Here is a 13,156-nt window from a genome sequence, read left to right as displayed (position 1 = left end):
CAATTTGACTTCAAAACTGGTGGCTCTTTTCTGCTTACTATATCACAATGTGTCATTTTGGATGGGTACAGAGATGACCTTAAGGAAGAGGAGCTGATCTGGGAAACTCCCCAGCCATGTGGATTATCTGGAATTTCCCTGGCATATATACTGGTTCCTTGGTGACACACACTCTGGTGAAGAATGTTCTGTACATGATCCCCTGTGAAAACTAATCCCAAACTGAGACAGGATAGTAAGAAGCTAGGAAAATTCCTGTGCAAGTGGAATGGGGAAACTGAGACAAGAAAATAAAACCAGGCCAAACAGTTTGAGCAACTTACAGCCACCTGGTAAATGGCAAGATTTTGTCTCCCCTAACCAAGAATATCTGAGAGTGAATGGTTTATATCTCTCCTCCCTAACCAGAGAATACATAACCTCCCTGGCCATAAACCACAAATGTCAGGGGAAGAGAGGAATTCTAATGCAAATGACAACACCAGAACAAAGGGAGCCAGCTTGGGAAGTAGCTGCAAGACTCCACCTTTAACATCCCCTCCCCTTACTCCCAAGAGAAATAGTACATCTGCACTCCTACTAGGAATTTCCCCCTCCCAAATTCCATTTCTCCTATACAAACTTGCTTCTGAAAGCTCAAGGTAAGGTGGATGTTAGGGTTTTTACCCCCTCTTCTCAGATTGCTGGCCTCTGATGTTAATAAAAGAGCAATTATAAACCAACACCTGTCTCTGCATTTTGATTGAGCAATGACAGGCAGCACAAACCCCGGACTTGTTGCCTTTCAGTTTCAAAACCTCACTGTCTCTGTTCTTTCTTCAATTGCCTTTTTTGGAAAGAGTCCAAGTAACTGGCTGCTGATCCTGCACTCTGCTCTCTATCAGCCATCCAAATGGCAGACCCAGCTTACCTTTCCTATGACATCTGTTAACAGCTTGAGGGCCAGAGGATCATGAACCAAGGAGTCTGTGTAAAAGGAACCAAGGTATTTCTTTGGGTTGATTGGATTGTCCTGGGCACACAGATCTGGGCGCACGCTGAATCCATGGGAGATTCTTCCTATTGTAAAGGGAAAGGCTCCACCTGCAAGTAAAATTCCTTACTGAGAGGCTTGCTTCCACTGAAAAGTATTCCTTTTAGTCCTCATGTTGTATGCAAAGGGAAGTTACTACAGCCCAGCTTGTTACAGTAGCAAAGGACCTACTGGGTTCCAAATGTTGAGAGGTGACCCAGAAGAAACAACATGAATTCATCTAGAGATTCAAACTTGAGAAATTTATTCTAGAGAGAAGACAAATGTGTAAAGATATGTGGTCAAAGTTTTTAAGTGTAGTGTGGTTATAATAGCAAAATACTGAGGCAATCTATGACGGCATATCTATAAAAAGTATTTCCATGCAAGTAACCATAAAAAATGATGAAGCTGTGCACTTATTGACATGGAAAGATGTCTCTAGCTGGTGAGAAGGTAAAGCAGATTAGAGAGCTGCACGCAGAGTTTTGTTCGTCTGTGAGTGTCTAAGAGTCACAAAATCAATTACCTACAGGAACCAAGCAGGAAGTGTAAATGAATAAAATAGATCTATTTGTAAACAATAGTGAATGGTAGGAATTACTGCAAACTGGAGAGTTTGTAATTTGACAAGAGAGATTTAAATAAAAAACAAAATGAGAAGAATGGAGGACTTCTGGTCAAGATGGAGGCATAAATAGAAATGATGTGTCTCCCTCACAATAAAGAAAGAATTTACAACCACTTAAAAACTAAAAAAAAAAAAAAAAAATCCCCAGAAAATTGAAACTACAGGGAAGTTCAACAAAAAAATAAAGAAGAAATATTCAGCCAGAAAGGGAGGAGGGGTGGAGCCAGGATGGAGAGAAAAAGTAGCTGAGCAGTGGCTGCAGGGGCGGTGCTTGGCCGCAGGCAACGGTGGCTGGCAGCGTGGCTAGCAGTATAGTGACTGTAGCCATGGTGAAAAGCAGTCATACTATTTAATCCCCGGAAGTGATCCCAGCCCCAAACCAGACAGCATAGCTTGTGGTTCCAGCTCCAGGAAAAATAGAGCCACATTGCTTCTGACTGTGGAAACCAGTGGGGGTTGGCATTGAGGAAGAAACTACAGGGCTCTCAAAGGAGGCAGCTTGCTTAGTACAGGAAGGGGGAGAAGTGCCTGGAAAAGGGACCAGAGCTGAGCAAGCAGCATTTTTCCTTCTCAAACCCCTCCTCCACATACAGCACCGAAATGTGGTGAAAGAGGTCATCAGCACTAATGAATACCTAAGGCTCCACCCCTTATAACATAACAGGTTCAATAGCTCTACCAAGACACAGAGGCAAACAGAGAAAGCTGTCAAATGAGGAGATAGAAAAGTATGGCCCCAAGTTGGGGGGGGAGGGTGTCAGATAAAGGTTCCAGTGAGAGAACTAAGCTATAAGGAAATAGCAAACCTAATAGATGAGGAGATAGTGAACCTAACAGAGGAGGAGATAGCCAATTTAACAGAGGCACAGTTTAAAGTACTGGTGATAAAGATGCTTACGGACCTGACAGAAAATATTAAATGTGACAGAGAAGAAATGAAGGCTATACTAAGTGAAATGAAGGAAAATCCACATGAAACTAGTGGTGAAGGAAAGGAAACCAGTGCTCAAATCAATGAATTGGAACATACAGAAGAAATAAACAGCCAACCAGTACAGAAGGAGGAAACAAGAATTGAAAAAAATGAGGAGAGGCTTGGGAACCTCTGGGACAACTTTAAGCATGCCAACATCTGAACCATAGGGGTGCCAGAAGGAGAAAAGGAAGAACAAGAAGTTGAAAAACTATGTGAAAAAATAATAAAAGAGAACTTCCCAAATTTGGGGAAGGAAATGGACCTACAGTCTAGGAAGCACAAAAAATCCCAAACAAACTAGACCCGAAGACACACCATAGTTAAAATGCCAAAAGTTAAGGGTAAGTGGAGACTCTAAAAAGCAGTGAGAGAGAAGAGGACAGTTATGTACAAGGGAGTTCTGATAAGACTATCAGCTGATTTCTTAAGAGCAACTTTGCAGGCAAGAAGGGCCTGGCAAGAAGTATTCAAAGTGATGAAAAGCAAGGACTTACAACCAAGATTACTCTATCCAGTAAAGCTATCATTTAGAATGGAAGGGCAGATGAAGTGCTTCCCAGGCAAAGTAAAGCTGAAGGAGTTCATCATTACCAAGACATTATTATATGAAATCAGAGAAGGAAAACTCTGACTCCAAAAAACCTCCGCTGCCTTGCAGCATACCTCTTCAGGGGAAAGGCTAAGGGAGTAAACCCCGACAGAAAATCCGGAGCCGGAGTCCCTAAGGCGGTTTGACATTGTAGTCAACACCAGCAACTCCTGCGGCGCACCTGAAGCCAAGCTGTATTGACTCCGTCTTTCCCTTGGACCCTTCAGCTGCGAAGAGAGGGGGGGTCTGCTGCATGGGCAACAGCAGAGGACCCTCCATATCACCCTGCCCAGGCTCTGTAGCTTCACTTCACTGGAGAGGACACTCCAGCGTCATCGCAAGATGTCGATTCAACACGGGAGGAGACAGATACCGTGTCACTCCCGAGTCGGACTGCACAACCATTCTCGGCGGTGCAGATAGACTCTTAAGAAGCTACACCATCGTCTCTGGAGACGGACGGCTGCCGACGATTATATGAAATGTTAAAGGGACTTATTTAAGAAAAAGAAGATCAAAACTATGAACATTAAAATGATAACAGAATCACAACTATCAACAACAGAAGCTAGGGAATGGAAACAAAGGCAAACTAAGCAGACAACTAGAGTGGGAACAGAATCATAGGTATGGGGAACATGGGGAAGGATGTCAACTGGGAGGGTAGAGGGGGGAGAAGAAGGGAAATGGTACAGGAATTAAGCATAGTAGGAGGGTGCAGAATAGACAAGGGGATGTAGAGAATAGTTTATATGCATGACCCATGGACATGGACTAATGGGGGTAGGACTGCTGGAGGGAGGGGTTTGCTGGGTGGAGGGGAACAAAGGGAAAAGAAATTGGGACAACTGTAACAGCATGATCAATAAAACATATGTGTGTGTGTGTATGTATATATATGTGTGTGTGTATATATATATATGTATATACACACACCCACAAATATATATATAGAATAGTATAGGAAAGGGAGAAGCCAAAGAACTTACATGCACAACCCATGGACATGAACTAAGCGGGGGTGGGATTGCTGGAGGGAAGGGGGGTACTGTGTGAATGGGGGCAAAGAAAAAATAATTGGAACAACTGTAAGATCATAATCAATAAAGTAAAATTTAAAAATAAGCAAAAACTGTGCCAAACTAAATTTGTCTGTGAAAATAGAATTTGGTCTCTGAACCATCATATACTTTATGACTAGAATAATTACTGAAAGAATGTTATGGACTAAATTGTGTCCTTCCAAAATTCATATGTTGAAGCCCTAACTCCCAATGTGACTGTATTTGGAGATAAGGCCTTTAAGAAAATAATTAAAATTAAATGAGATCATAAAGTAGGACCCTAATCTGATAGGACTGGTGTCCTTATAAAAAGAGGAAGAAACAAGAGAACTCTCTTTCTCTCTCCCCGCCCCCCACCCCCCTCTCCACCTCTCCCTCTCCCTGCATGCACAGAGTAAAGGCCTTGTGAGAACACAGTCAGAAGGTGGCCTATAATCCAGGAACAGAGGCCTCACTAGAAACCAACCCTGCCAACACTTAGATCTTGGAACTCTAGAACTGTGAAAACATTAATTCCTGTTGTTTAAGCCACCTAGCTGAGCTGCCTAGTACAGATAGGGTCTTACCTCCATGTGCAAAGCACACTTTCAGTTTAGGAAACTTCTCAAACACTCCACCCATGATCATGGAGCAAATGGCTGTGGTGGTCTCTGCTGGCATTCCTGAAAGACAAAAGAGTCACAGGTACAGGGTTTGTCACCTATAGTGAGACATTCAGTGATGCTCATGGCTGGGGAATAGCAGCTTGCTGTAATTGTCAGTGCTAAGAATCATGGGGTCCCTGTGCCCAGGCATGGCTTTGTTTTCTACATGTTGTTACTTTGGCAGGGAGAACCATCTGATGCTTCCTATTTGCCCTGTGCAGGTAGAGTCAATCATCTAATGGCTAGAATAGTTAAGGAGCCAGAGGACCTGGCCTTTGTCCTGATTCTTCCAGCTTCAGTTTTGGATGCAGTGGGGCAAGAGAATACGATGACTTTGGGCTTCACACTAACCCTTCTGATTTTTTGCTTTCCAGACTTTGAAGAGTTGTCTAAAGCCTCTGAGCCTGTGTTTCTTCACCTGTGAGATGGGGACAGTATTGCTCATCTTGCAAGGCTATAGTGAGTGGATCCTTGCAAATGATAATGCTGGGAAAGTTCTTGGCTGAATATCACATTGGAGGTGCTTAACAAGTATTAGTTGCCTCCCTGTGCCTCAATTTCCTCATCTGTAAAATGGAGATAATAATAGTTAGTTCTTGCCTCTTAGTAAGTGCTCAATAAATATTGACTAATATTATTATTACTTCCAAATTTTTGCTGCTTCTTAGAGCTGAGGTTGAAAATAACTGGATTAAAATGAATTATTTCAAGTACTTTGTAATTCTAGAAGCAGCTGTTTCATGCCTGATGCCTTTACATCCATGGAGTCAGTCTGGGTTACTTTTTCAGACTGATACTGGCATGGTCCCTGGAGGGAGGGAGGAGCCACAGGAAATGCCTGAGGCAGCACAGGTGAAATCATGCTGCTAGTGCTGTATGTGGTGACAGATTTCTCCACCCCCTGGCAAAGATGCTCAGGAGGACTTGCAAGGAGTATGAGTGAGACTAGCAAGAGTGATTGACAATGGGAAAAGCCCTCCTACTCCCTTCCAGTCCCAGAAGACATAGCTGCACATGTACTGTAAAGATCAACTTGGCAGCAGGGGGAGATGCTGTCCTGTCAGTCTAGCCTGGGAAAAGGACGGGATTGACTGGGGGAGCTGGACGCTTCTGGAGTGCACAGAAGTTTGGGTCAGGAGATTTAAACCAAGGGCAGGGAGAAATGCTCTCTCTTCTCTCTGGGACCTACCGGCTTACACGTGCAGGCTGGAGTGCTTGCAGGACAAGCTGGTTTTGGAAGCCACATGGTGATGGCTGATGGTGGTGCTGGCCCCACACGTGGACCTTTGGGAGGGAGCCTGAAACTGGAGAGCCATCTGCTTAGCAGCCTTGGGATCCAAAGGACAGATAAGGATGGAATGGGATTTCTGGACATAGTTTTGGGTTTCAGTCTTTCTTGGAACAGATGGGCTTTGTCTGGGTTTGGCAAAAGAGATTGGCCTCCCAAATTCTGCAATATTTTAATAAAGACTCTTTCCTTCCCCTGCAACCTTTGTCTTCAGAATGTGCCTCTGGGTGGCAGCACACAGCTGAACCCCACTTTCTGTTTGGTAAAAAGATGATTGTTTTTTGGGCTGTCATTAAGAAATCTCTGGGGTCTCCATAGCTGAACTTGCATTTTCCCGGGAAGCCTGATTCTCTGATCGCCTAATGGGGCTTAGCGGATGCTCATCCTGCCTCACTGCTCCATGGACAGAGATGCCCATGGCTCCCTGGCCTCTTGGGAATTCTGGAAGCTTGATGGATTCACGTCCATCTGGGGAGTAAGCAAAGTTTCCTGAAGGCAGAGAGAGGAACAGCAACACTTGCTTTTGGTCCTGTGATTCTGTTTTCTATTACTTGCTTGGACCATAACCCCACAGTTCATTCCCCATACAGGAGCCAAAGTAGAGTATTTACAGTGTAAATTGATTATGGTCCTCCCCTGTTAGGAATCCTCCAATCCACTAATGACCACCTTTGCATTCAGAATAGAATTCTGAAATTAGCCTGTTTGTTTGTTTATGATCAGTGGCCTTGTATATTGTTCTTTACCTCTAACCAGTACTTAGGCTTCAGGAGGGCAGAGGTTTTGTGCATGTCTATATCCTTGTGCTAAGATAGGGTCTGAGAGGAGGTCAATATATATGTGTTGCATAAATGAATGATGAAATGACCCTTTATGCAAATGCTCTCTTCTGTTTCTCATGTGGGAAGTTGCAGCATAAGTAAGTTTGTGGACTTGCACGGAGTATACGTGAGGCTAGCGAGAATGATTGACAAATGAAAAGTTTTCTTACTCCCTTCCAGTCCCAGAGGACATAGCCACACATGTACTGTAAGTGTTGTGTGAATTAGGATGAGATTTTCTTTGAAGCTGGAAAGCATTGGGCTTTCTTAGGTTATCTCTTTCTACTAATTGCTTCTCAAAAAATTGGTGAGGAATGGATAGGATGCTGCCTTGCTAAATACACTGGTCTCCAAAAGCAATGCCGGAGGCATAAAATATCAGAGCAGAAAGAGAATCCAAACCAGCTCTCTCATTTTACTGGTGAGGAACAGGAACCCAAGAAGTGAAGTGATTTGCCATTGGCTATGCAGAAAAGTAGACTACCTGGAACTGAAATTCAGTTTTTTTTTTACTTTCAATATATTGCTCCATTTAATTCTTTATGGTGGTCACTTCGTAGTTACTTGTATTAACAGGGCTGAGAAGAGAATGAATACTAACCTCCCAAAGAAAATCTGATGCTGTTCATTTGGGACCACTTTTCCTTGGGTTTATAGATGAGCTGCACTTTTCACTGGTGGCCCCAGCATTTTAAATCTGTCTTCATTTCTTTTTTCTTCTCAGGGATGATAGTGAGAGACTGGGTAGGCCATATGGAGGCCTCTCCTCTTTCTCCTTCCCTCATGTGAATGATTAGAGCAGGAGGCAAAGAGCATAATGTAGGGCCTCCGATCCTTGGGTGGTGTAAGGAGACCTTCCACTCTTAATTCCAGGGTTCTCATTTATAAATGCTGATGCTATTATTGAATTCTAAAAAATTCTATTACCCAGGCATGGTTACTTATTTCAGGGAGCCTTTTTCGGAATCTGTGGAGTGAGATGGTTTTGGAGTCAGACTGATCTGTGTAAATACATTCCTTTTCACTTATTAACTGTGTGACTTGAACAACTTTCCTAAGAGCTTTGAATTCAGTTTCTCCACCTATAAAATGGTCATTATGTCAACCTCACAGAGTTTTTCTTGTGGATATGATTAAAATTAAATGAGGTAATATATACAGCACTAATCTGAGTAAGAGCCCAATAACTCACAATCTTGTTACTAATTCATACTTTTTCTCTCTGGCATAACAGTGTTCCACAGACTTGGGAAAAATAAAGATTAGATCCTCTTTTTTAGATTTCCAAGCTGACACAAACCTACAAGCCAAGGGAGCCAGTATTTGGCCATCCGTCCATCCATCTGCATGTCCCAGGGGTGCACGAATAGAGAACAGTTCAGCTTTTCAGCTGCCTTCAAAGAAGGAATGAGAAAGAGAGTTATTTGGATGAGCCAGCAGATACAGGATACTATTTTAGGGAAATTGTTTTTCTCTAAGTCTATATTGATCTGAATACATAAACTAAAAAAGTTTTGAAGTTGTTTCCTGATCTTTATAAAAGAGTCATTGATAAACTCTGATTCTACTTGGAAAATAAAAAGGACCTTGAGATTTAACAAGAGAGTTGTGGACTTACCATTGAATAATATAATGAATTCCATATAATGAATTCAATATAATGAATTTATTATATTGTTTGGCAAAACAAGTCACAGGAAAAACATCCATCATCCATCATTCAGGTGTTTAGGCTGAGAGCCTAAGTCTTAATGCTTAAGGACTGATCTTGTACCTTAAATACTGGGGAAATTTCCCCTGCTGGTTCCTTCTTGGTCTACCCTTCTGGAAAGACTGCTCAGATTGTATCTTTGGAGTCAGGACTGGAGTATTCCCTCCCTTCCTCCACTTGGAAACCTGAGGATGTGGAATGTGAGGAAGTGATGTGCTGGGCGTCAGGGGTTCGGGACTGGGCTGGAGTGAGCTGACCTGACCGAAGCCTTTCGGTCACTCAGAGCCTGACACTGGGTTGGAATTTCTGGGGGCTGCAAGCACTCATGAAGCCTCAGGAGCTGAGAGTCCCTGAATAGTCTGGTGTGAATAAAATGGCTTTAGAAAAGAAAGAGCTCTCACTGCCTCAGTCAGGAATGTACTGAAATGAAGGCCATAGGTAAACCTGTTTCAGAGTTTCCCGGGAAATGAAAATACCATCTGAATGGAATGAACTTTATTCAACAAAATGTTTAATTTAAAAAGTTCCATCAGCAGGCATGAAGTATTAGTGCTTATCAAGGTTCAAAACAGATTTTTCTTAGCACATTTCTTTTCCAAATATATTGGGGTGCTGAAGTGACTCATCCTCCCTTTACATATTAATATGCAAGCTAACCAGTTGGATATAATGTGACTTCTGTACATAAGAATTTTTAAAATGGAGAAGCAATTCTGAGACAACAGGGGATTCTAGAAGTGGCAGACAGGGTAGATTGGAGAAAAGACTTCTAATTCAATAGGTTTTGAATTAGAGGAACAGAAGTGATATAAATCTTTTGAAATAAATCTGATAATGAATGCAGGTTGAATAGAGAATATCAGCTTCTTGGGGTAGTTTGGGCTTGACAAAGACACTTGATCATGTTATCTCAATGGGATTTGGCTCCTCATCAGTACAAAACTTGATTCTGTGGCCTATGATGGTTTGTTTCTATTTAATTCTAATTAACAAATTTTTTGGTCACCCTTTTGTATATGAAGTATTGTAGAGAACACAAACAGAAGTCATTTATACTCTCAAAATTATAATTCACATTAACTGAGAAATTACCATGTGCTAAAGCTGTGATAAGACTTTTACAATTATTAACTAGTATAATTGAGCGTTTGTATTACTCCTGTCTTGCAGAGAAGAAAACAAAGGCAGATAGAGGCTAAGTAGCTTTCTCAGAACTTAAAGCTGATAAATAGTAGAGGCAGATTGTCTGCCACTACCAGCCTGTCTTTCTCATACTCATAACAAAGTCATTTTTGTGCCTGAAAGCTGACCTGAATATGTATTGTAGGGTTCACTCACTAAGAAGGGAGGTCTAGGAAATAAGGGAGACGGTTAGATGCTCTGGAGCTCCAGACTGACTGAAACGACAAAACCAACTTGGCTCATGTAACCCCTCTTATTTGTTTCAGTCCATGTTACGGATGCAAGTTACAGGGTAGTGAGGCTGGCAAGTCTTGCTATCCAAGCAAATGTGCTGTCAACCCCAGGACATCGTAAGTCAGCTGGGGCCAGACTGCTCTCCTGAATCCCCTCAGAGACTGCTAGCACCCAAACAGCCTAGTTAGAATGATGGATGGGTCAAACTAGTCACACAAGTGAAAACTGTCCATTTGAACCCCAATCAGCTGCTGTTGCTTTCTGAGCCCCTTAGTAATTCATAAACCCAATTCCAATGAATAATAAAATGGTTTGGAGCTGAAGGTTTGCTCACACTGTGCTGAAACAACGTGCATGCACTAGTACATAAGTCCTCTTTCAAAGCTCATTAAAGTTTCCAGAAAACATCCATTCACTGCATCAGCTTAGTCACTGTAGCCAATAAGCTTTGGGGAGTTCAATATTCAGAGGAACATTAAATCTTTCAGGTCAGTAGGAAGCAATTTAACATGCAACCTCCCCCTCCCAACTGGTGGGCAGTGTCCATGGATACAAAAATGGGAATTTTTTTCCATGTAGTCAGATCTCAACAGATGATAATAAAGGAATAAATATCAATGATTATAGTGCCTGGTGAGTCCACCAACATCTATTTAGTTTATTATTGAAGATTTTGCATTTACATAAAAAATAATGGAAAACAATACTATCATAATTCTAGGAAGGAAGTAAACAATTTAAAAATACAATTGAATATAGAACCATACATCTTGAATCTTGGTACTAAGGAAAGCAGGTTTAGCTGTAGAAAGAACAGGAGGGAGGGAAGACTGATGGAGAGGACCATGGAACTGTGGACACTTTAGCTGGATACTTCAGAAATACTTAGCACTGAGTTTTTGAAGATATATTTATCTATGCAAAATTTCAAATATTGAAAGTTTAAATAATAGTGCAATGAATATAAATTCACCATCTAGTTTCATCAAATGCTAACATTTTGATAACATTTTTGTTATGTATTTTTATTACACATTTTCAAATATATGGCTTAAAAAGTATTTTAGTTGAATGATTAAAAAATTAAAACATGCATATATTGGAATATTATACAGTTACTTAAAATCATACATTAAGAGACTTTTCATTTTATTCTCAATTAGGATACAAAGTCACATGTATAGTAGAATATAGATATATGCAAATTAAAAACAAATGAAATATACTATAGCAGTGGTTATTTACATTTGGATGGTGGAATTATGGGTTATTTTGGATTATAGAATATGTTTTACTTTTTACAGTTTCTTTTATTTCCCACAACATCTTCAAAATTACTTTATAATTTTGAAAAATAAGGATTTTTTTCCCCCAAAACAAAAATAGGTTTTTTTTGCATGCCATTAATGTGGTTATTTTGCACAGTGGCTGTGATAAGGGTGACATTTTGGTTTCCAAATGAACGATTCAAAGGATAGCATGGTGGATCGAAAGGAAAGGGATTTCACTGAGCTAAGTCAGGGCTGGTCTAAGAAGCATTTCCGCTTGTCCCTCTTCTAGTGGAATGACCCGCTTCTTTTGGGGAGCTCTTTCCACATTTCCTCCTACATCTCAGCACGTCAGCACACATCTCATTCCTTCCCTCTCTCCCAGCGAAGTGGCACGTTTACGTTCTTCCCCGTCAGCACCCAGCACAGTGCCCCGCCCCGCCCGGCCCTGAGTTCCCTGATTGAACGCTGCGGACTCACTGCATAGACAGGGAAGAGTTCCTGCACATTCAGGTCCCACTCGTTGATGTGGGAGCCGATCTGGAACCCGGGGAAACGCAGCTCCTTCACGCAGCGCTCCATCTCCTGGACGGCCAGCTCGGGGGCCTGCATGGGCAATGTCCCCAGGCCCACGAACCTCCTGGGGTGCCTCGCTACGGTAGCAGCTAAGTCGTTGTTTAAAAACTGGCACAGGTCTAAAGTGTCTTGAGGTTTGGCCTGGTGGAGACAGGTAAGGGAAAACCACATCATTTAAAATCTACTTCTTCAGATATTTACTCTGAACAACACCTCCCCTAAGCTAAATCACTTGTCACTATCAGTGGCTTACCCCCTTAGAGAGCTCAGGCACAGATGGAGACAGGCACTTGCTGCAGGAGACCCAGAAGCTAGTCTTTGCAAATGTAAAGAAAATTGCTAGTATTGTTGATGAATTAGAAATATTGAGGCTATAATTTGAAGGGATGGGCACAATTACTGGTCCTGGCATCCCCACCCACTGTAGATAGGAGCCTACAGGGCCCCACACCTGGGCACCGCTTTCCCCCAAACAGGAGGCGGGGCCTGGCCAGTGCCTGCCATCGCCAGGGCACCTCCTTGTCATGTCTCATTGTGAGATGCCAGGGTGTTCATATACCTCTCCCGTTCCTGTTTCTTCTCCTCCCTGTCCCTCCTGCTGGCAGTGACACTCACAGTTACCCTAGCAAAATGCTGATACAGGTGAAGTTTGCTTTCTCTTCCCCTAACTCCTCCTTCTTCATTTTTTCCCCCTTTCAAAATCCTCTCACCCCACTGCCAAGAAATTTGGTATTCTGCAATCTCAGTTGTCTTGTCAGAATGATAATCTGATAAATTTAGACATACTGAGGTCTTAAGGGCATTTTTAAAGTCATGAATCTAATCACAGGAGCAATAGACTGAATCACTAGTACTGGAAATATGAGCACATTTGGGCTAAGTATGTGTGAGCAGGTGATATTTCCATTGCTCCTTAAATCACAACACAAGTGAATATTTACTAGTTTGAGCAGGTACTTAGTGCACTCCCAGCTAAGTACAAAGGTGTCCGTCCACAGGCTCACAGTCATGCCTGAAACTTTCAGCACTTGAAACCTAATCACTTGGGAAAAAGCATCCAACCCCAGGGATGCCAGTTTCAACCATATATTTCCCTGGGAGAGGCAACGTACCAGGTCATTATTATGGTTTCCACCTTAAAATCATTGTCGCCTCAGCAT

The 13,156-nt window shown here is 42.1% G+C and overlaps 1 protein-coding gene across 3 annotated transcripts in view; it reads right to left on the bottom strand.

Annotated features, from left to right (window-relative positions):
- ACMSD (aminocarboxymuconate semialdehyde decarboxylase) overlaps positions 1–13,156 on the bottom strand; it is a 77,337-nt gene that overhangs the window by 34,465 nt on the left and 29,716 nt on the right. For all 3 annotated transcript variants that reach the window (XM_090279434.1, XM_090279441.1, XM_090279428.1), the window contains exons 5-8: positions 11,901–12,137; positions 8,326–8,419; positions 4,839–4,934; positions 911–1,083 (exon numbers count right to left, since the gene is read on the bottom strand). In XM_090279434.1, the coding sequence (XP_090135560.1) occupies positions 911–1,083; positions 4,839–4,934; positions 8,326–8,419; positions 11,901–12,137 (600 nt within the window). The remainder of the gene's footprint in view (positions 1–910; positions 1,084–4,838; positions 4,935–8,325; positions 8,420–11,900; positions 12,138–13,156) is intronic.

Source organism: Furipterus horrens, unplaced genomic scaffold (genome assembly GCF_987537825.1).
Source record: "Furipterus horrens unplaced genomic scaffold, mFurHor1.1.pri manual_scaffold_1, whole genome shotgun sequence".
NCBI lineage: Eukaryota > Metazoa > Chordata > Mammalia > Chiroptera > Furipteridae > Furipterus > Furipterus horrens.
This window is presented reverse-complemented; position numbering and strand designations above follow the sequence as displayed.